Source organism: Haliaeetus albicilla, chromosome 17 (assembly GCF_947461875.1).
Source record: "Haliaeetus albicilla chromosome 17, bHalAlb1.1, whole genome shotgun sequence".
In the NCBI taxonomy this organism is placed as follows: Eukaryota; Metazoa; Chordata; class Aves; order Accipitriformes; family Accipitridae; genus Haliaeetus; species Haliaeetus albicilla.
Genome location: NC_091499.1, coordinates 10208133 through 10232375, shown reverse-complemented (window position 1 = coordinate 10232375; position 24243 = coordinate 10208133). Strand labels below are relative to the sequence as shown.

Genomic DNA, 24243 nt, shown 5'->3' with positions numbered 1-24243 from the left:
GAATGGATGGCGCTTGGGCAGCCGCCGCAGACCGCCGAGCCCCCATGCGCTGGGGGGGGGCGGGGGGTTCCCCTTTAGGGCTGTGGGGGGTGGTGGTGGAGCACCGGGAGGGCATAACATGGCGCAATGGTGCCATAATCTCCCCCACCGGGGAGGCGGCGGGGCGGGCGCTGCGGCGGGGCCGGGGCGCGGCGGCGGCTCCTCCGCGGGCCGGAGCGGGGGGCGGGCGCTGCCGGGGCAGGTGGTGGTGGGGGGGCGTTTCTCCCCCCCTCCCGGGGGCTCGTACGTTATTTGTGTGCAGGCTCCTTCTGCTACCATCGTTATTTCCCCTTCATCCTTTCCCTGCAGCGTCCAAAATACCTTTTTTTTTTTTTTAAATTTTTTTTTTTTTTTTTGCCCCAGGCGGCTTCTCGTGAGGCAAAGGCTTACACAACGGGGCGGGGGGGGGGGGAGGCCGCGCCTCGGGAGGGGCCGGGCTGCCTGAAGGACCATTGTGCGTGTGGCGTGGTTGTGTGTGTCCGTGTGCGTGTCTCTGCCGTGTCCCCCCCCCCCCCCCTCCTCCGCCTCCCCTCGGCGATAAACCCGGAATCTCCCCTTCCCCTCCCGTGTTTTCCGCCTCTGCAGAGCAGGCAGCAGCAGGCACGCCAGTCGAAGATGTCGGGTCAGACGCTGACAGATCGCATCGCAGCTGCTCAGTACAGCGTTACGGGATCAGCCGTAGCCAGAGCCGTCTGCAAAGCCACCACGCATGAAGTGATGGGGCCTAAGAAAAAGCACCTGGACTGTGAGCATCCCTTTTTGTATCCCCACCCGGGGCTGAGGAGGCTGCCGCGGGGCTCTTCAGCATGCCTTTGGGCCGCCTGGCTGGCACGCTTGCTGTAATCCAGCTTGCCAACCGTAAGGGTTAGGAGAAATCTCCAGGAGAGGATGACTTCTTATTGCATTTCTTCTCTTATTGCATAATACTGCTCTTTCAGCCATTTTTTTTTTTTTTCTTTTTCTTTTTTCCCCCTCATGACCTCTTGCGTTTTAGCCGGCAAGGCAGGGCAAAGCGTGCCTTGGGGAGCAGGGGCTCAGAAAGCGGGGAGGGAATTGGGCACAGGGCAAAATGGACACATGCTAGTCACTACCTGCTTTGGTCAGGATTAAGCTAGGCAGAGGCGTAAATGCTACGCCAGGAGCTGGCCGAGCACCGGTAGGAGTGTGGCCGTCTCCACAGAAGACTTCTGAAGAGGTTTAGATGATGGTGCGCTTAAATGGCAACGGTGCTCGGATGATGCTACGCTGTAGATTGGGACAGCCTTTGGAGAGTTTAAGGGCTGTTGCAGAGGTCCCAAACATCTGACAGCAACTTCATGAGCTGTCCGTTAGTTTGCATCATGTTTTCTTGAAGGTGGCTGGTGGCTTTGTCTCATAAATTTATGATCTCTTCTGGACTGGCATTAGCTAGTTAGTGTACAAACAAGGTTGGAGTCAAAACACTTCTTAAAAAACAATGGAGCTAGCGATGTTTTGTCTTGACAATTTTATTGCTTTTCAACCCACTCAGCTGTCAGTCCCTGCTTAGAGACATCAAGGAGTAGAATGGTGAAAGAATTTAATTGCGTGATGTTAACTGGCCCTTGTTTACCAGTAGTAACTGTCCAGCATGGAACTCAGAAGATCAACAGCAGGTTTTAATGTCTAAAATAAAGTGGGTTTCCCCCCCCCCCCTTTTTTTTTTTTCGGACATGGTAAAAAATACTTTCAAGTAAAGACCGGCAGGCTTTATACCAGGCAGTCTCTTGGCTGCTGGCTGTTACTAAGTAATGCTGGTGCAAGTGCATGTAACTACAACTCTGATTATGTTCTATTTCTTAAAAGGAGGTAGTATTACTTCTGGAAAATAATTCCAGATTTCAGTTCTAATGACTTGATAGCTAACCCTTAAAGTGGCAAACAGCATGCTGGTCTTCCAGTATATCTAAATACTCTCATATATATATGCCTAAGAGATGCTGATGTAAGCAGCATTGATTGCAGACTAACTTGAGTTTAAACCGTTGTTAAAATAGATCAGCAGTCTTGATATCGTGTATTCTCTCTTGTTTTCTTGTATATTTTAAAAAATCATCTGGGTTATTGATGTCTCCTATGTTGCTGTTTGGTAGCTGTTGACACTTTGTAATCTGTAGATTGTTTCTGGACTGTCCTACTCTATCTGTTACTAGATAGCTTTAAGCTGTCTTATGTTTAAGCTTTAGCTTAAAAAAACCCCAGGAATCATAACTCATGTATTTGAAAGCATGCTGTGTCTCTGTGTGCGTGTATGTGTAAATATGTATGCACACACATATATATGTGTATATGTGTGTGTGTGTATATATCAAAAGAAAAGTACTATCTGGAATAGGCAGGATTAAAGCCAGGTAGAAACAACTTACCAGTGCTATATTAAGGTCTGGAGAGGGTCTGTGTTTGCTTATTGGTGCTAATATTACTCCTTCAGAAAATGAGTGTGAGGGAGACTGAAGCCAGTAGCATTTCATGCAATTTCATACCCACCTACATGTAAGACACACAAAAGGAAGAGAAATTATCATTTCCTGGGAAGATCCATCGCAGTTCATTTTTCCTTCTATTTTCCAAGCTGTATACAACAGTTGAGAGTTTAAATATCTGGTATGATTAAAGACAGAATCTTGTCAGTGGGAGATACGCACATTCAAAATTGTGGACTATAAGTGAAAATCAAGTTCATGTGTTAAAAGAAAAAATACTTTCAGGCTCTTAAACCTGAAGCATCTCCCCATAACTATGAATTGATGGGCAATTCCTTGAACTCTGGTGTATATCTCGTGAATAAGTGTTAAAATGGGCTTGATACGTTCTGATGAGAGAGTACATTACAAGTTCATCCTCTGAAAGAGCAATGCCCCCATGCATGCATGAGGTACTGCTAGGTGGAGGTAGATCTCAGTCATGTGGCTGACTGCATTTCAAGTTGGATAAGTAGCATTCGGAGACGTGGAGAAGGGAATGAAAGGTAAAACTTGCCAATGCCTTAAGATAGGATAAGTCAAGGTGTGAAGGATTTAGAAGATTAAAACTTCAGGTATGAGAGAGCAATGGTTGGAGCGACGCTTTATGAAGAGCTGTAATTCTAGTATTGGTGTGGGGGTTCTGTGTCCTTAGGGAACTCCATAATTTTATTTAGTGTCTTAGTGGCCAGGTGTCATGTCACACAGCCTATCTTCCACTGTCCTGCTTAGCAACTGGGCTTTGTAAATTAAATGGAGAGATCAACTATTTAACATGAGTTAAGTAGCCCTGCGAGGATGGGGCACAATGATGCCTGTCCTCATATGTTTTCTGCAGAAGATATTTGTTCCAGAGGGTTACAGAAAGATGATAGATGATAAGGTGTGGGGTGGGTTTTTTTGTTTGGTTGAGGTTTTTTAGTGAGTACTACTTAGAGGGAATTTGCTCTGACGAATAAAAAGCATGATTTGGGTATGAGTGTATGTGTGTGACGAAGGGAGGAGAGAACAGAATGAATGTCTTCTGTTAACAAAAGCCGAGCTGCTAAGTGTTTACCTTTGTGTGGTTTTCTGCACTTGCATAGCTTTCAAATACAGGCTTTAATACGGACGCCGTGTAGTGGCTGTCGTTTGGCATAGACTCTGGGTGCTGCACAGGCTTGTCATGTAAAGAAGTACTGAAGTATGATTAGGTTGCTATCATATACTCATTAGTGAGATTTACCGTTTTCTTGAATTCCAGCTCTTGTACTAGTGAATTTCCAGCAACTGCTGGAAGTAGTGCCAGATGGCATTAAATGAGTTTCCCAAGTCCCTGTGGGGAGAAAAGGAATGTAAATCTAGGATGCTCTGATGGTTTGGGGCAAGCTGTTGCAGTTGGCATGTTAGAGCTCTGACCCTTTCAGAATTACCAAACTCTCATCATCTTGAAGTTGTCTTAAATTCACTATAATGATATGGATTCATCTCCCTCAGCTAACCATGTTGTGTTAAATAAATTGTGATTAGGTACAGCAAATGAGGAAAGTATTCCCATGAAGAAGTGGGGATTAGCAACTGGATTTTGATGCAGTGAGAAGGGCCATTGCAGAATGGGTGAATGAGATATATGGGCTGTGTTAAGGATATATAAGCTGTGGTAATTCAACTGGGAGGGCAATCTTAGTGCATGGCATTGAAGTTTCATTCTCAGAGTTGTTCTGAAAGATGTGTTAAGGCGTCACTGAGGGTTTAATTATGTGGGGCAAGTAAAAGGCAGCTTCCAGCCTTGAATGGAGGTGACTGATGGTATCAACAGTGAGAAGCTTTCAGAGAAGGGAAATAACTTGACTTTGGAATGTGAAAACACACAATAGATGAGGGAAAAATAGGTAGATCTGAACTCAACTCCTTTTATAAAGGATCTCGCTCAGAAACAGACCATCAAGCTTTCATTTAGGGAAGTGAATTGGAGACCAGTGAGGTTGTTGCATCTGCAGTTGGTTGTGACAAGTTCCTGTTTCTGAAAATGATCAAGATGGTTGGGATTTTCCTTGACTTATTTTGTCGAGTGAACTGTTTTGCAGCAGGAGGAAGTTCTGGAGTGTGCATTCGAAAAAGACCACATGGTGCTTCCTTACTTCTTCAAAGTAATTCTCATAAGGTAGAAGGCCTTTCCAGAGGCCTGATCAAGAGCTGGGAGATTTCCATGAAACATGGAAACAAAGCAGATGATCAGGACTTGATTTTCTGTGGCTGTGGAAGTGACCTGTGTATCTGTAGTAACATCTTTCCATCCCAAGTCTAATTTTGCATATCTGTATGTGGCTGGCAAACAAAGGCTCCAAAAGGAAATTTATAGTTTAATTCATGCTGGTAAGTGAACTGCAGGGCTGGTGTCAGTATTTTGCTTATGCAGACACTTTTGTTCCTGCAGTGTTTTGCCTTTCTCATGCAAACTGAGGGGTTGACCTAACAAGTTTGAATCCCTGTGGTCTCTAGTATTGAAACAGAAGTGGCTGTTGACCAAAAGCAATGGGTTAAACTTTTTTCATAGGCTCAGTAAAGACAAAGTTGCTAGATCCCACAGGTTAGGCTTACAAACCTCTGTCTCATTCCTGAGGAATATGTTTGTCTCTATTTTTTGGGAGAGGTGGGGGTCAGTGGAGGTATCTTGAGTCACTAGACCTCAGTGACTGTTAAGGTTAACTTGGATGTGTATTTCAGAAGTTGTTTGCTGTTGAAGTGATTTGGGGAGTGTTCCAAGTCTGTTGGCACTTGGGGCCCTTTCCTAGTGGGAGTAGCGCAGACGTAGGAGTACTGCATTGCTCTGCAGTCCAGGTGACACTTTGTCTTTATGGCCATGGAAGTACCTTCAAGAAAACTGCCAAGAATGGAGTCCCTGTACAAACTGGTCTTAATCCTTCACACTTCACTAATTAAACTACTCCTGTCTGTCTTGCTCTATCTTGTATTGCCATAATTTGTCACAGTTTCCGTGTAGGAGAGAACTGACTTTGTTTAAGTTAGCATTGAAGATCAGCTGCAATACAGTGTCTTGGTTTTTGCTGTCACAGCTGGGGTGTATTCTAAATTGTGAATTCCTCCTTGTCACCCCAATGAATGTCTTTCACACCTGAAAAGAAAAAAATCCAAGCAAGCAATGCTTTTCTTTAATTCACTAATGGATATTGGATTAGCACATATTTTTTGTGTGTGTGTAAGGACTTGTCATCAGTCTCTGTTTCTGTGGGCTTCTCCTATGTCCTTTCTCAACACAATATTGAAGGCTCACTTCATTTGGAGGCATGTAGATCTCTGAATAGGAGCAGAAATGTCTGTCATGGGTAAGGGAGCTAATAAGAAGGCTTTTTGGATTGTTTGATCTTGAGTATTACAGTGGCATTAACTTTCAATTCCCCCCCTGGCCCCATACTGTTTTTAAGGCATGTGTAGTACCAAGAGAAGGCTGCTCTTTTAATTAAGCTAAGACTTGGTGAACTAATAATTTTTCAAAACATGTTTGAAGCTGGGTGGAGGTTTGAATTGATGTTAAGACACAAAGGTTGAAACGTGGGCCCAATCACTTGATCTTGTGCATCTGAACTGTTCTGCGTTTAACTCGTCTTATGATACAATGCCTAAGGAAAGGAGAGAGAGGATGAGGAAACAGAAGAGTGGGTAGGCAGTGTAATATTAAACTTCCTTTCATCCAAACAGTGTAACTTGATAAAGCTAGATTGACTAGTCCTACCCTCCCTCCCCTTGGCTTTTCCCCAGCTGAAGACATGTATTCTTAGTCTGTTTTCAATAGTCACCAAGACCCTTCTGTTAAACATGCTTTGTCAAGGTCATGGATGACAAATCCTGGGACAAGTCAGGTCTTTCTGCTGTACTGACTTCCGTTAGTAGACCTTGATAATGGAGTAGCTATGTCTGTCTTTGAGGCCCGTTGTTCATGAGATGGTCAGTATGACAGTGACCAGTCCATAGTTTTAATCACTTCTATTTAGTAGTTGAATATGTTTCATAATAGTCTCACAGTGTTACTCCCTTAGATCCTGGGTGGCAGCAACTGAACCTCTTTTAAACAAACAAAAAAAATAATCTGAAGTTTGATTTCCTGTGGTTTGATTTGATCTATGCCTCTGATTTCCCAGCCTGGCTCTCAAACCCTCCAAATTCTGTGTCCCCCTTACCTGGGCCTGTCCCACTAGTGAGGAGTTCTGTGAAGTCTCCAAGAAAGTGCTCTGTTGGTGTGGTTGGTCTATGTTTCTGTGTCTCTGCCCCATGAAGGATCCTTTAAAGTGCTTAAAAGTAGATGACAGTCAGGATAACTCTGAAGGAAATAGAGCATTTTGGATGCTATTCGTCTTCTCTGCTTCTTGCTGGATGGAGAAATTGGTAGCCAAAGAGGAGAATTTGCTGCCCTCTTAGTCCCCACTTCCGAAGAAATGGTAATATAGCGGACGCACACCTTCTTCTAGTATTTTTCTGCCTATGCTCAAGATACACGAGACTACTTCGCTCTTCCTACCCTACTTACCTTTCCCCCTGTACTGGCTGTCCATGGCAAGGTGTTGGCTGCAGGGGTGGCCTCTGTGAGAAGAGACCAGGGCATGTTCCGTGCCAAACACAGCCGGCTCCACAATGGACCCACCGCAGGACACAGCTGAGCCCATCCACCAAGCTTGTGCCACCTCCACGAAAACATACTTAAAGGGCAGAACACTGGACAGGCAGAGCAGGAGGAGGGGAAGAAGTGAGAAATGGCAGAGGGAACACCAAGGTCGGAGGTGGAGCAGGAGGCACTCCATGGTGCTGGAACAGATATCACCCGCAGACTGTGTAAGAGACCCCTATTCTCAGAGGTCACAGCTGCAGCATCCCCCCCTGCTGCCAAAACCTTGCCATGTACACCCAATATACCCCCTGTCCCTGAAGAAAAGAAAGGGAGAGGTCTTCCTCAGTCAGCTGTGGACATGTGATATTGCTGAAGGAGCTGGCTCCAGTGTTTTTTGGAAGTGGGGAAAAATTGGGGGTGGGGGGAATGACATTATATCCCTTCCATTAGTCTTACTGTAGTCTAAAGATGAGTCAGTGGTACCAAACAGTATTATTAAGTTAACATGCCCTGTTCCTTTTTGGCACAGGTTCTTTTCAAGGCACAGATCACGATGCGGGTAAGGGTGGAAAAGCACGAATTCTGATGTGTGCCCAGGGGAAATACAGTAGTCTCAACAATGAGTGTCTGATGAAACTTGAACCTCCAAACTTCAACATGTGGCATGCAGATTAGGAACAATATTCTGCCTGGCTCGGAGAGAGGGGTTTCAAATACCATGAAAACTAAAAAGCAAGGAATAAAGGAAGCCAGGAAATCAGGGTTTGAATCTCAGCGCAGGACGTCTAGTGTGCCAAAAAGAACAGGTCATCTAGCACGGGGCTTAACCCTGAACTCCAACTAAATGATACGACAGAAGAAGCCTTCCTAGTAGATTTGCAGGCAGTGATCTGTAGCAGAGGGTTTGCAGCGGTACTTTTGTTCCCCTGAGTCAGCAGTACCAGCAAGATTGCAGTGTGAAGCTTCATTGGTAAGCTTATTAGAGTATCCCGTCCCGTCAGACTCGGCACGGTTGCTTGATTTTCCTACTGGCCAAAATTTTGCTTGGATGGAAGCTTGGTGGCTTAAATAAAACCTGAATAAACCAGATGTTGGCAATTGCTAGAAGGCAGTTGGAACACTTGGCAGAGGCTAGCTGGTCGCTTTGTGGAGTATGGTTAAGTCTGCTTTTTCTGGAGTCTTGCGAACTGCATGCTAGACCCTTAAAACTGTTTTTAATACTTATAATCTTGCCATTTTAATCATGTTTACTTCTGCAGAGCTGCTTGAAAACACTGAAAATCAATACAAAGCAAGTTTTGCAACGGTGGGCTCGGAGGTGTATTCAACAGTCATAGCTGGTAGCCAGTAAGCTGCTTGTGCTCATAAAAAATTCTTCTCTTGAGGTTGTGAAACACATTTGCTGAAGCAGTTGAGAGTTGTAGCCCACTAGGAGAGGGAATAGACCAGCAATCTGGACTAGTGCCACGAATGGTGTTGGACATCAGCCTTGAAATGTCACCATGAATGTAGGTGGAATACTGGAACAGTGTTTTCTAGGCTGCTGGCAAATGGTAGCATCCACTGGGTATCTGAGATTTGCAGCTTAGTTGTAGGCATAGTATGGGAAACGGCGGTACACTGTATTACCACTGACTTCTGGTCGAACCAAGTCTAAATACCCTTCTGTTCCTCCTCCCTGCCCAGGATAATGTGATCCCCTGCTTTGTTCTAGATTATATCTGTATCTTAACTTAGTTTAATGAAAGGGATTTTATGCTGAAAAGTCCTGGTGTCATGCTAATGTTGTGTATTTATGTAATCTGTACTCTGGCCATTTGAGCTTAGGCAGTGTGTCAGTCGGTTGCCTTTCCCAGAGTCTGTTTTTTCTAGCTATTGATAAAACTCAAATGTGTTATGATATTTCTTGTAGAGGAGATTTTGCGAGTACATAGGTGTGATCATGCTTGAAGGCCACCAAGAAAGTACACCCTGCCTCTCATATGTCCTAAGAACTGCAAGTTGCTGACAGGACACGTCTGCAGCTTGGGTCTGACTCATGGCAATCAACTCTTTTCTTGGTTGTAAGCCAATATGCAGAATTACCACAGGTAGAAAGCAAGTTGGCAGGAACTTACTTCTGTGTTGTAGTTGGGCCATAGGGCTCTAACAAAACAGTTAAGCTGTGTGCTTTGCCAAAGTGGCTTTACTTTCTCAAAGAAGGAATGAAAAAAAAAAAAGCAATGTTCTTTGCTAGTTGTTTCTAGGTATTTAGTTGACTAGGTTATGGCTGAGATGTGAAACACTGGTAAGCGTAGATTGGAGAGTTTGGTGTCCACTTGAGCTAAGATTGTTCTACCATATATTTAAAGGACTGAAGAATATGTCTTGTCAAGAAAGTGTCTTAAACTTTGCTGTCCTAAAGAGGTGGGATGAGACTGTGGCTTGACTACTGACAGTATAGTCGATCACTTCAAACTGAGTCTTAGCTTGGCACGAGCACGGATGACACAATGGCAGCGGGTGCTTCCATAGCAGATGGTCAGCAGTTAGCCTGCAGAGGCTGGCAGGCTCCTAGTGCCTCTGGCATAGGTTTGTTATATCTCTTAAGTCTCTCTGATAGTTTACAGAATGTTCTAAAATGGTTCTCCATAGCAGTGAGAGGAGGACAAGACTGCTCAAAGCATGAATAAAACATGCTGACTTGTCGCCCACATTCTTAAAATGTATGCAAGTTTACAAGTTTAGAGGAAGGCCTTCAAAAAAAGGCAGTGATCGGTTATCTTGCCACAGTGCAGGACTGCGCTAGCTAGAGCATACATGTTACACATAACTGAAGAGCCCACATAGATGCACTTAAGTGGGAGTTCAAACTGTTTTTAAAAGGACTCTTCCTTTCACTTCTCGTTCAGAGAGTGTAGGACTTGTATGAAAGAGGGAAGCCAGCTGGCCTGTTTCTTGGCTCTGAAGGCTGCTGTTTCTCATTATGTAGGGGTCGAATATAGACAAAAGCTTTAACGTATCATTGCATCAGTTCTTTAGCAACCCTGGAGTTTTAAAACCCAACCTTTTCAAATGGAGACTTAGGTTTGGATCTTGCTGCATGACTCTGGAATCCAAAGTATGGTTATTGAGCCTGTAGCTCTTAATCTAAGTTTTATAGCTGCATCTAAACCTATTTATAGGAGAATGTACGTTCTGCTAAGGGGCAGCAAGCCAGAGGAAGTCAGCATATCTAGTGTGCCAGTGTTTTGAAAACATGTATATTTTATCATGAGTGATGTTTCGTTACTTCCATCTTTCAGAACACTATTTTTATATGTGAGCCTTGCCTGTGACTTTCTGATCTAATCTTTCATTCTAAGCCACGTAGAGTCTTTCTAGTTTTGCTAAGCTTGATTTAAACTTCAAATTCCTCTGTTATTTGTGAACTGCAAGAGTATTAACAGGCAAAGTTTGCTGTGTTTGTAGTAGGTGAGTTTAAAGAACCTCCTCGTGTTTATCAGGAAGCTGGAAATTGCTGAGGCAGTATTATGAGAAGCTACCTTTCAAAACTCACCTCCGTATCGTGCTTAGGAGTTTAACTGACACTTCTGGGTGTTCTAGTCTAGAGATCTGACTCTTTGTTAAAGATTCTTTGTGAAGCTTTGCTGCCTGGATATGAGCCTGAGTGATGGATTCCAACTTCCTCTGCCAGTGGCAAACCCATCTTCCAAAGGTATTGGTGACTTTGATCTGTTAGATAGCAACTTACTACTGTCAGGTTTTTTTAAATGTTAGTAGTCCTAGCTGCATCTTCAATATCTCAGGTGGATGTTCCATTGGATTTAACAGAATTTTTTTGCAGTATATGAAAGGCTGCAGGCTCATGTTGAAGAGTAAAGTCTACTGGTAGTTGATGTTATTTTTTTCAAAATTTCTGAGACTTAAACTCACATGTCCGTGTAGCAGAACTGAAAGGATCTTGTTTAACTGGTGTAGTACAGGGGAATGAACATAAAGGAATGGCACATTTGGTTTCATTATTTTTTTTTAGCAACGAGAGAGTAAAGCTCTGTCTAATTGTGAAGGACATCAGTCAGTTTATTAAAAAAACCCAACAAACTAAACCAAAAAACCCCTTTTTTACGGCACAGCATTCACGTATGAGGCAGCAGTCTGGTTTTAGGAACTCTTATGGTCTTTCTGTTGCTTTATAGATAAATAGATACAAGACAAAATAGATTGAAATGATTGCACCCATGTTATAAAGTACTTGCTGTTTAGTTGCAACTGCTTCAGTATGCCTCTAGGCATACCGTCCATACTGTTGCACTGACTGCATGGACAGGTTTGCATTACGTTTGGTTTCTTTTTCCTACAGATATGTCCATGTTTTCAACAAGACTGTCTGCATAGCTGTGGACATTTCGTTCCCAGTTGAGAATTTCAACCCATGCTAAGCTTCCTGTGGCTTGTCAGCTCAACAGAGTGCCTGGGCTCTCTGGCCTTGTTTGCTTATTTTTCAGGCTGACCGTACTGAAGGTTGTGTCATCATGTGGTGTCTACTGACAAAATAGCTGGACTCTCAGAAGAATCCGGCTGAGAGGGTAGGAAAAACATGGACCATGGTCTGGATATTGGAAGTTAGATGTGTCAGCTGCTGAGCCTGCCTGCTCAGCTGACCTGTTTCTAGCATACAGGCTGTAGCTAATTAACATGTCACTGAAATTGCTTGCACATTGTCTCATCCCCACCCTATTTTTTTCTAATGTATTCCCAATGTGTAACTGCTGAGTAGTGCAGGTGAAACATCAGGCTGCTTCCAATATATTTTCAGTCTCATTCAGATTGTAGTGGATTACAAATTGCTGTTCTGGGCAGAGTTGATAGGCTAGTGACAGTTTCACTTCTACAGGTTTATTAAAAAAAAATGGTTTTCTGAGGAAAGTAGATCATTTGAGAGTGGAAAGCACTAAGCAGGGTTCATTCTTCTCAGAATAAAAATGACAGCAGCACGGCAAGTCAAATAGTTCATGTACCATGCCTCAGTTGATTACCACTTTGCCAGATGTGGTTGGAGTGTAAGATCAGCCCAACATGTAAAGGCTGATTAGAAAATACTTTAGTGCAGAGATTACAGTAAATGACCCACACTGCTGTGGCAAACATGAAATCCTTACTTTTCTAGTGTAGCTGTGCTGCTCTGGATAAAAGCCACAGTTGATCCTGTTACTGATATTCCAGTAAACAGCTAAGTGATAAGAGTTACGAATTGATATAACCAACAGGTAATGTTAGGGGTTGTTCACCCTCGTGGATGGATAACCACAGGCCAAAGCTGGAATCCTGGTATCCAGTTACAGTAGTCAATTAAATAGACCTTATTGACTGTTATCCTCCTAAGCAATAATCTTGGAAGAATATGCTCCCTTTAAACTTGGTCTGTTTGCAGCAAGACCTAGGATGCAATGGGACTGTCACTTTAGTGCTTGCATGGGCGGAGAGAACAATTCTACCTGTTAGAGGAAATTGAATAAATGCTTTGAAGGCTTGGCAGAAGATTCATATTTCTTCCCTAAATTAAAGTGTATGTTGGTTAAGGCAGGTTTGAACTGCTGAAGCAAATGGCTTGTAGCATGAGGTCTGAGATTTGCCATGTGGGATAGAAGTTCCTTTTTATGCAAAGTTATTGGTCAAATGCTTAAGACAAATGCTACTTGTAATGTTAGGGTTTTTTCCATGTCCTTCTCTTCCCGAGAGTTTGGCATCTAAGATGCTGTATTACAATAAGCTGAGGAATAGCATTTCTCCAAGATAATTGCTTTTAACCTTATAACCATCAGTTGGTGTCCACCAAATGCAAATGGCATTTTGTGTATCTTAAACTATTGAGAACAGTGCAAAAAAGGTAGTACAATGATGATTTTTGGCTTGGCTGCTATTTGCAGTAAATCAATAAAATAGAGAAGTGGCACATCTAGCTCCAGAATTACTTTATGTTTCATATCGACATAAGCAGAACTGCTCAGTTCTTTGAGCAGAAAAATACATGTTTCTGTTGAGCTAGTTGTGGAGCAGGATTTGGGTGGAGAGAGGGTCTGGAATGGGGTCTCTGGGTGAGAGGAAGGGATCATTCGAGCAGTGATTTCTCCTCTTTCCCCTGCTTTGCTGAACTTGTATTCTTGCCTGAGACAAATTCTTTGGTATTCAAAGTGAGTGAATTCTGTACAAATGAGGTTCAAGACTGAGCTTCTTACTACTTTGGACAGGGGAAAGATTCCATGCCTAATAACTAGGGTTTTTCCTACAGTGAACCTGCTTGGCTGTGGTCAGGAAGAAACTAGGCAGGATTCTTTGACCATGGGGCCTTTTCCCCTTTGCTTAGTGTTCTGGCTTCACGTGTGTGAGGCTAAAAAGCTGCTTTCCTTAGTACGTTTGTACTAGGGAGTTTGTGTAGCCCATCTTCTGGGTGACAGCTCTATTGTTCCAGATATTTAATTCCTGAGTAAAATTGAAGCTTTTATTCTTCTGAATAGTTGGATCACGGGTGTCAGTAAGGTCTCAGACTTTGTCCATAAAATATATTCATCACTAAGTAATTAGCAGTCTTAAAGACCATGCTTAAAATCCTAATGGCTGCTGCTTAAACTTGAGCTTCTGCAGCTGGCCTGAATGTCATCTTTCAGTTGTGCTACTCTCAAGGACAGAACTCCAGTGTAAACACTAAAGGTAATGCACATTATTCTCCCCCTCAGAGGCAGTGGAGCTATAAGTTCTGGGAGCTTTTAAGTAAAAAGTATTTATAGTTCATGGAACTTGAGGGAGTTGCTTATGGCAAGAATTTTTTTTAACACAGTATAATCACACTTTTTCCTTATTATTAGTACTTGGGGAGACAGCTGCTGTGGTCGCATCCTTTCAGATGCAGTAGAAGACCACCTGACAGTTGGCTTTTATTTTGCCCTTTCCAAGAGAGCTGCACCTGAACCTCTGAGGAGGAGAAGCCGTATGTAAAAATGATTAAGGACCAAAAGGGACACAAACCCAACATAACTGGTTTAATACTGGTAATGAGCCAGGGTGGTTTTTGCAGATGACTTAAAGCCAGATGTCTTGCCTTGATATATGGTGGGGAAGGAGGGGTGCAAACCATATGAAAGTGCACTGGAATAAAATCCAGCAATGTATATGGACAGTAGATTTTTTAGCTTTGTTTTCAAAACAGGTGTTTGGTGATATACAAAGTGATACACTGTTGTATTTAAAAAGGAGTAGTGTGATAATAAGATGTTTCCAAGGCTAATTAAACTCTGAGTTTGAGAAATTGGAGGAAGCTCCAAGAGAAATTTGCTGGTACTTGAAGTCATCTGCCCTGTCTCTCCGCAGACTCTGCATGTGATTGATAGGGAAGAAGAAACTCTTCTTCTCTTCTGAAAAACACTTAATACTATGGGTGGTATGAGTATGCCTATGAGTAGGCAGAAGGAAGAAATTGTCTATAAAAGTTGGTCTTGGTGTGGGATGCAGTTGTGTGGTTCAAAGACTGACTGCCATGACCTCTCAAACTTCAGGATCTGCAGCAAATATTTATCCTCACAAGAGTCTGAGATGCTTTTGGGAAAAAGAAGGTCTGTGAAGTCAGGCTGGAGAGAGGGGGTAGCAGTTCCCCTAGTTATTTGTAGTCACAAGGACTACAGCTGCATTACTGGGAAAGTCTATAGTATCTGGAGAGCATGCGCTCTGTGGAAGATGATTGTGTTTAGGTTTGTTGAATTGGCATAGGCATGAAAGTGCATAGGCAGTATCTGGAAGATGCTGGATTTTGATAAAGGGTAGGCTTGCTAGGGTCAAGGGGTAGTAACTCTTGAGATAGACTTTTGGGGAGGGAGGAGGAGACAGCATGAATTGCTGTTCTGCTTGGGGAGATTATTACAAGCCAGATCATGGTGCATGTTTGGAGACGGTGCAAGGTGGGGGACGAAAGAGTAGATAGTAAACTTTAAGCCCACAGAAAAATTCCCAACTCTTGTTTGCGGAATTTTTTGATAGTCAAAGCCAACAAGATTAAGATCATCTAATGTTCTCATCAGCATTTGTCATAGAAGCAGAAACTGGTAGCTTTGTTCTGCTTCCTATTAGTCTTTTGTGGTCTTAGTAGACCTGGAAGTTCAGCTCTTGCATTGGTTAGCACACTGATATAGTAGCTTCCTGATATAGTTCTGTGTCTTGCAAGGGAGGACTCGTACTATTTAACTTTTTTGGTTGAAGCTTGTAAACCCTTACTTTAAGGCACTTCTTTCTGTTCTTGACTAGCCTGGATTTGGAACAATCCTGCATTTCCCTTTCTATAAGTTCAAGGCATTATTTAAATATAAGCAAGAAAGAAAATTTGTGAAGACTACTGTAGCGTTCAATGTAATAGTGAGGAAGGTCTGTAAGGGAGATTTGGCAAAGTTTAGGAACTGAGTGTATGACACAGCTCAGATGCTGAGGCAGCTCGCATGTTAATTCAACCTGGAATGACAGCTGCTCTTAAGCTGGCACCAATAATATTCCTCTGAACAGAGAGGTCTTGTGCTCTGCTGCTGGTTCTCTGCATACTGAGATGTAAATTGTGAATAATTAACTTTGAACTGGGGACTCCCAGGTCTGTTTATTAAAGAATTGAGTAAAAAAACAAAACAAACAAAACCAAACAAAATGGGTTAAAAACCCTGCCCAGATCCAGAATACAACCTGAAAAGGTAAAGGAATAAGAGAGATTCTTTAAAGTGTTATATAATCTCTCTCATTTAAAACAAAACAACCCCCCAAACCCAAACCAACCTCAAAACTAGGAAGTAGTTTTTAATGAGACTGAAAAAGTCTGAAATTCTGAAGATTTTGAAACTTTCTTGCTGTTTTCTTTTTTGCCTTATGAGCTTAACAAACACCAAAACTAGTCACATCTTTTAGTGGTCTCTTTAAAAGGTCATGAAGAGCTAAGGGGTCTTAACTTACTTCAGTCTTCTTCACTGAAGCCTCTACCAATCTTCCTCAATTTGGCAGGTTTGTCTTTTTATTCATGAAGGTGTTGATCATAGTTTAGCTTTGCTTCTCTTCCCTAATTAAGTTGCAGATGTTGTAAGACTGGGTCAAAAAGTTGGCTAGTCAAAGAGTTCAAAGACTGGTGTTTAGATTTAAGTTATGGTGTCAAAGAATCGACAACTGTTTATTCCCTCTGTGTGCATTGGTTTTGCATCTCAAAACTTAACTAGAAAAAGTGTATGAAAGTCCAAATTATGATTTAAACAAGGATCTCTAGACTGAATAAGTGTTCAGAACAGCAGCTACCAAATAGTGAAGAGAGGAAATAGGAGAAATCATGAACTGTGATTTGGCAGTTATAATTTAGTCCCACAGTGAACAAATCAATTCAAGTGAAGGGTAATGTAGGTCTTCATTCTCCAGCTACTTCATTTCTGTGAAAGTTGCGATGAAAGTACTTGCTGCTACTGCCATATGATTCCTCATTTCTCACCCTGCTTGGAATTTGTATTTGAGCTCAGTTTCTGGGTTTGGGCATTAGCTGTCAGTGTACTTGACATGGATGCCTGCAATAGCAGCAACTTCATCAGGAAGGTACCTTTAGTCCTTTTTTGTCCTACCTGTGTGTACCCCAAATGGAATAAACTTTGTAAGGTTGCTTCATGTGGCTTCTGATGGGCTGTTTTTCATCTGGTACTTCTTGTTAATACAAAATAGATAATATTAAGTCACCTGTGACTTGCTTGGAAGACTATACTTCATTGTCTCTTTTGAAAACTAAGTTTCTCTCCCACCAGTAAATCATAGAATCTGTATCTTCTGAAAATGTAGTTTCTACATTTTCTTTTTTCTTGTATGTGTTTTCTTTTTCCTTGTACCTATTCTTCCATACCACACTGATGTAAAGTTAATCTTGCCAAATCTTATTTTAAAATTTAGCTTAGCCACCAAACTCTGCTGCTCAGGGTTTGTTAAAGTTAACTAAGCTTGTGAGTTGTTCCAGAAGCTGACAATTGTTGGTTCAGCTGAGACTCTATGGTATTGGGGAAAGAAAACCAGGAAGCTTAAATTCCTTAACTTTGTTGTGTGACTTAACAGGAAACAACTCTGCAAGAATTAACCCCTCATGTCCTTTTTTTTCCCTCAGATGAAGAATAAAATCTTCGTGTGTGGTTTAATTCTTTTCTGTGCACTGAAAGTAGTAGGCTTAAATTTAATCATACCTCTCTACTCAGCACACTATAATTTACTCGTGTCCTAAGACATTCATTGCTGCAGACTGAGATGCTGTACCCTCCAGCATTTTGGAGAGGAGGCAGAAATGACTGAGTGACTCCAGAAGCAGTCCTCTGGTAGCGTATAGGAGTAGTGCCTTGTAGCCTCTGTTGCCAGCGTTGCTGTGGGTGGACTCCTCCGAGGTTTCATTATCTAACGTCTGCCGACAGAATACACAATTTATAGCAACTCTTCCATAGTGAGCTACATACTGAAATTTAGGACTGAAGGCTTGCAAGTTTGATGCGTGTTTCCTTATACTAAGGACAAATGCTTTCATCTGCAGTAAAACCTCTGAACAGGGTGAGGAGGCCGTTTGTGACTTGCTTCTAAGCTTTTACAAACCACTGTCTTCCATAAGCATTAATCAGCAGTAAACAATAAAAGATTATTGGCCTATTTGTACAACAAGATCAAGGAGAATTATTGGAGCTCTGAGCTTGAACTGCTGTCATTCAATAGTATGGCTTAGTACTGTAATACTTTGTCTGCAGAACTGCCTCCTTTGGGGGTAGTATAACTGATGTTATAGAAGTTAAATTTACATTTCAGAAGGTGTTCTGCAAAAAAAAACCCAACCCAACACCCGTAACCAAACCAAAAACCACCATGACAACAAACATTTTAAAATCAAACTTGGCGAACGGATCACATAATTTTGTCTTTTGTCTCATTACAGAAAATCATTCCACTGCCCTGAAACTGAAGACAGCTTGCAGTTTTATGCCCATACAAAAGAGAATTTTAAACACAAGCACTCCAGTTTTCACAAGCTTCTGACTCAGAGCTACAGATTTCTTGTATCTTTAAATTAGTCTGTTTACTAGAAGTAAAAAAAAAAAAAACATAAAAATCACTCGCCATGCATTAAAAAAAAAAAAATTTGCTAAACTTCTGAATGCTTCTAGTACAGCAGTGTAGGTCTGAACACACCAGGTAGTTCTCAATAGCTGATGCAACTCATTGGTCTGTTTAGACAGACTTGTCCTCTGGACTTTTTCTGCCCTGCAGAGGCAGAATCAGTAGTTTCACAGCGATCTGAACCTTGACTTCCCGCTTTCAGCAGCATTAATGCCCTCCGTTATATGGGGCTGTGCTGGGGAGGGAAAGCAAGTCTGGAAGTGGTGACCCTGATGCCCAGGTGAACTGAACCCCTGTAGAGTGTTTACAGCAGACTCGCATAGTTTAGATGTGCAAGGATCAGTCACAGAATAGCCTGTCTGCTTCTAGGGTAGAAAAGCTGTCATCACGGAATGACTTGAATAGTTGGATGAACATTTCTAGTCTGGGGGCGAGGTAGAAAGAAATATGTGGAAAATCATTAACAGTGATTACTGTCCTCTCAGGGAAAGTAAAACATGAGTATTTTCATTAATAACACAGATAACGCTTAGTCTGTCAGTTTAGCTTTTTAATTTTTAACTTTTTCTACTTGGGTCTTCAAACTTTAAGCCTCAGTCCTACAATTAGGTCTGTATCCTGTGCTCTTTGTGTTGCATGAAGTTGTCTCCTGAAGTCTTGCTAGGGCCCTGTCTGGCATCACATGTGTTTTGGTCATGCAGCTGCAGTATGCGGTTTCCAGCTGTGTCTCCAAAATAGGTAATAGCTTGTAGAAGGTCATTGCTGGCTGCCTAGCAAGAGTCTGTAGATAACAGGTGATGTAGTAAATCAGAGATCCTATCAGTAGATGTGGGACATAGATGCTAGTGGAAAGCTTGCTGCCCTACTGTTTATGATTTAAGCACGCATTTACCTTAATTTCATGTTCTCTCCTGTGCAAGTCTACACCTTCCTAATGTGTAGGACACAAAGCTGTATTTTATTCTTGTTCCCTAAGACAGTCTAATGTCTTATTTCTTCTATGTAAGGTGCAGTTGCTTGCAGAAGACTATTATTCTTCAGTGTAAACTAATGTCTATCCTTGCCTTCTTTCCTACTGTTGAAGAGGTCTTAATGCATGGCTGAATGCACTCTTCTGCTGTCTAGGTCTGCAGAGACTCTAGGAGGTGTGCTGTAGCATGCTGATGAAACTCTAACCTCTCCGATGAGTAGAGTATCTGTTTCTGGTGATACCTCTTTTTTGCTGATGTGACTGTGTTCAGTGTGCTTGACGTGTTAGCTGTAAGTGAAGAATTCCATAATACTCATTCATCTAACCCAGAGGTAGTGAACTGCCATGATTAACTTGAAAACCCACAAGCAGTAAAGTCATGTGATGTTGTATACCCTAATTTCATCTGGGATGAAGATGGAGAAAGGTTGGGACGTAGTTCAGGACAGAATTGTTGGAAAGCTAGTACTGTCGGACAAAAGAGTCAGACCAGTGTTGCTGTCAGAATGTACTAATATAATCTCAGGGTTTTGGTTTTTGTTTTGTTTGGTTTGGTTTTTAAATGTAGAACATAAGCACTGAACTTGCTGTTTGTCACAGCCATGGCCTGCAGCCTGGTGGGTTGAGGGCCTGGCCATGCTGCAAACTTTTTTGTCCTACTTGTAGCACCTAACACCTTCCTTTTCTCTCTCTTACAGACTTGATCCAAGCAACTAATGAAACAAATGTGAATATTCCTCAGATGGCCGATACACTTTTTGAGCGAGCAACAAATAGTAGCTGGGTGGTCGTATTCAAAGCCTTAGTTACCACACATCATCTAATGGTTCATGGCAATGAGGTAAGTGTAACCAGCTTTCTCTCAAGACCACGTTGGCACTGAGCAGACTGCAAGCCAAAAACATTAGTAGTGCAAAGGCATCTCTTCTGAACCGGTAAAGACCTGAGAACAAAGGGCAAGAACGATTCTTGATAAGGAGCAAACTTACCTTTAACAACATGGTTGGAGGCACCCCGATTATCTGTATGTTTGTTTAAAAAACTGTAGCGTAAGAGCAAGCAGCAGCCTGTTCCAGGATGTTGACAATTTATGTGCTGTCTGAAAACAGAGCTATGCAGGATTAAAGACTACCTGGGACTTTTTGACTAGAGTCAAAGTTGATGTTCTGCCACTTGTGTAATGCCATCCAAATAGCTGCCCTTTCCGCATGACAGTTAAAATCTTCCTAGAGCTGTAAATTCAACCTGATAGCCTTTTGGATTGCATTTTCCTTGCCCTTGCTTGTTATTGACCTGTTTAGACTGGTATGTCTGCGTGAAAACAAAAGCATACTTAAAGAGCTTTAGTATGACTGTGAAACCATTTGTCCCTGGCTGTACATAAAGTGTTTTCACGCAACGAACTTCTCCAATGTCACAGTGTAAATTTTTACTCCTGTCCTACTTTTCCATTCCAAGTTTTGGCCAATATTCTGATTTGCGTTCTGTAACTGTTTCAGGCTGTTAGTCCCTGTATTTGATGTGGGGCCTGCTTGTTATTAAAACAGGCTTGCGGCTTGGCTGAAACTGGGGACTGCTGCATTGAAAAGTCTGGGACTAGCCTGGATATGCTGCTTTGTAATCTCTTTGAGAATTAACCATTTTTATTGCTCCTTCCACAATCTGGTTTCTATTTTGCACAGATTCTATTTTTATGTATACAATAGAATATTTAGTAGAGATTGAGGCTAAGTGTAATTGATCTGAATGGATGAAAAAAGTTTTGAGGAAGTTATAGCACGCTAAGACAAAACTCTGGGTTTTCACATGTGTATGCTGGAACTAGACTGGTAATCTTCCTGCTAGGAGGTACAAAGCCTTCAGATCCAGCCTGTGATAAGAAAATAACTTTGTGTTGCAGAGATTTATTCAGTACCTGGCATCTAGAAACACATTGTTCAATCTCAGCAATTTTCTGGACAAAAGTGGATCTCATGGTAAGCCTACTCATGTGTATAATCTTAACAAGATTCTAAATAAGATACTATTGTTAATTTGCTCCTTCATTCATAAGATGAAAATAATATAAAAATGTGCTACTGAGGCCTTTTTATAAGTACTTAATGAATACAGGAACTCAAGTGAACTGGTGGACAACTTCAGTACAATGTTTCTTAGTTCCTGCAGAATTTTTACTCAAAAGGTGAAGCTGTACAACTCCCTTAAAGTGCTGGTTGAAATCAGGACCCAGTCACCTATCTCCTTAACTGTTATGGGAGTTAAGGATGAAATTGATAACTTTCCATTTAGTTTTTTGGTTTTTACTGCCTTAAACAGTAATTTTTTAATTGCTTGGGGACACTGCACTTTTTAGGAATTGTCTGTAAGTGTTTAATTGAGTGGGGGGAGGCACCAAAAGAACTACCTGCTTTTGATTTGAGCAGTGAATTTAGAAAAGTCTAGGCGGAAATTAAAGAGTTCTCTCTAAAGCTTACAAAGTCTGTTTTTCTACTTCAACTCTGGAATTATTAGTGTATTTTCCTGTTCCTTCACTTAGTGGAGGAAAAGCTTGTTTCATGGCAGCTCTACTAGAGAAGAGAGAAACCTTATAATTCTGCAGCTGTCAGAGATATTTGTAGACTGTATGCAGAGTGCAGGATTGCTACACTAATGGGTGAGATCGAAGCAATGCCATGTTACTTCACCTCTGGATGGAGTCATGTGACACCAAGAATTGGGCATCTTTTAGAAATGGTAACACAGGGCAGGAACAAAGCCAAACAAATATTAAAACTGTATTTGTCTAAGCAAAACATGCTATCCGTGTTCAAAGATACTGGTATTTGGCAACAAGGAATTCTGTTAAATGCATGCTTTTGTGTTCTTTGCCACTTTCTTCAAACTTAAATTGCCATTTCATAGATAATACAACAGTGTGTCAGAGATAATGAGCCATCAGAGTTGGTATTGTTAAGCCTGAGTTGGCAGAGATACTTAATGTTGAGGGATATTAAGGAAAAATACAGTCAATGACTAAGTTGAGGGGTGTGGATTTTAACAATGGTAGCAAAAAGGGACTTGTACTGAAAAGGAGGAGGAGTTGCCTTCTGCACACATTTCTGTAGCTTAGAAGAAGAAACCTTGAAAGAAATACCTGAAGGATAGACTGTAATACTAATTGTGTAGAAGTCTTATAGGCTTGAAGGTCACTGAAGTTTGAGGCTGCTTGTACAGTATTATGTGCCTTGAAGATCCTTGGTGTAACAGTTCAAAGGAGGCACTAATCTCTGAATGCCATCATACTTTCTTTGTTCTGGTAAACCTAGTCAGGGGAATTTTGAAGGTCCATGTAAGAGTTGGAGTGATTGACATATGTAAAATAGCAAGAGTGTTTAAGTTGAAATAAGTCTTTATCCCGGAAGTCATGTAGCAGTTAAGTATAAACTTTTTTTTTTAAATTGGAATTTTTCCCTGTTAATAGAAGGGTGACTAATTTCCCCGTCAAGTAGTGTTACCACATAACTGTGTAGGAGCCACTAGCAGGTTTCCCCAGGAACTCTGCCACTGGTACGTTGGATGAATCTGTCGGAGGAGAGGACGGTGGTAGATTGTTTTGGTGCAGCACTACTGCTTTTTCTTCAGAAGCTGGAAGATGTCTTGTAATGCCTGTTCTGTATGTGGAGTTGTTTAGTGCAACAGAGATTACATAACCTTAGGATCTATTGACTGTATATTATTGTTTACTAAAGAACCTCCAAATAAGCATGAAAATTAAGTGTAAAACATGTAACTGTTTTTTGCAGGTTATGATATGTCCACCTTTATAAGGCGTTATAGTAGATACTTGAATGAAAAAGCATTTTCCTACAGACAGATGGCATTTGACTTTGCAAGAGTGAAGAAAGGGTAAGCAAAGTTTAGATATGTAAACCGATAGGGTTGTGGGACCCATGAAAATCTTGTTTGTGGCATTACACTTAATTTTAGTGTCTCAATGACTTCATTCTTACATTCTTTGTTTAGCCACAATGAAACACCAAAATGGTTGGAGTTCTTAAGTATTTGTAATTGGTTAAAAATTGCACAAGGAGGAGAGGAAAGACTCTAGGTAGTAAGGCAAACAATGAAGACTAAAGCAAGGTGCCTTGCAGAGCTGGGAGCTTTTAGTGCTAGATGTTAAATCTGACTCTTATTAAATAGTGCTGCAGTGAGACTGTGTTTAGGATTTGGAGAAGGAAATGCTCTGAACTATATTTAGGATGTTTCGTTACACTCCAGACAATTTCCATAAGAAAGATGACTGAGTACAAAGGAAAACCAAACTGAACACCCAAAGTTCTTAGCAGGCAACACAGCCAACAGTTATAAACTGTTCCTGGACAGGCTTTCTATGCATGTTATTTCTGGTACTCAAAACAAGGCACTGCCTCAGAGTATAGCATAAAATAAGAATAGTGGTATGTATTTCCAGAGAGGAGATGCTATACCTGTAAGTGGCCAGAATGGGGCAATACCTAATGGTGGTTGTGCAGGTTTGTGATATTCAGAGATGAAAACAGGCACACGTGAAGACTGCTATAAGACTACGGGCGGCAATTAAGGAATGCCGTCACCGCTGCGTGATCCTGTTGGAGTAATGGTTCAAGACTGATAAGGCAGGTCAAAGTCAGTGGAAGTGCTATGAAGGAGTAGTGGAATTTAGTATCCAGGAATACTGAGGAAAGAAGCTCTAAGCAAAGATTGCCCTGATTTAAATCGTCACTGAATTGGCATGCATATATTGTGGCACCTGATGGGGGCGGGGGGAACAAAACAACCAACCTGTAGCGGTTTTTTGCCTTCAGTGACCACAGACACATCAGCAATGAGTTGTCATTAGTTATTCATAACAAACTTAGAGAACTGATAGTCTTTGTACATTAAGTACTTCTGTGACAGTATTTCTGGTCAAGTTATTTAAACTCTCAGTGTTTTATTTACATAAAAGATCAATCTCTTGCATTCGTAACTCTTAACACAAAACCTCTCCTCACCTGCTGTTGCGGAGG

At 41.7% G+C, this 24243-nt stretch overlaps 1 protein-coding gene across 21 annotated transcripts in view; it reads left to right on the top strand.

Moving 5' to 3' along the window:
• The window catches only part of SNAP91 (synaptosome associated protein 91), a 71215-nt gene that overhangs the window by 220 nt on the left and 46752 nt on the right, over positions 1-24243 (top strand). For 20 of the 21 annotated variants that reach the window (XM_069804771.1, XM_069804784.1, XM_069804781.1 and 17 more), the window contains exons 2-5: positions 625-784; positions 19915-20057; positions 21117-21192; positions 22999-23101. In XM_069804771.1, coding sequence (XP_069660872.1) covers positions 655-784; positions 19915-20057; positions 21117-21192; positions 22999-23101 — 452 coding nt within the window. In that variant the 5' untranslated portion in view covers positions 625-654. The remainder of the gene's footprint in view (positions 1-624; positions 785-19914; positions 20058-21116; positions 21193-22998; positions 23102-24243) is intronic. The other variant, XM_069804765.1, reaches the window with a different exon arrangement.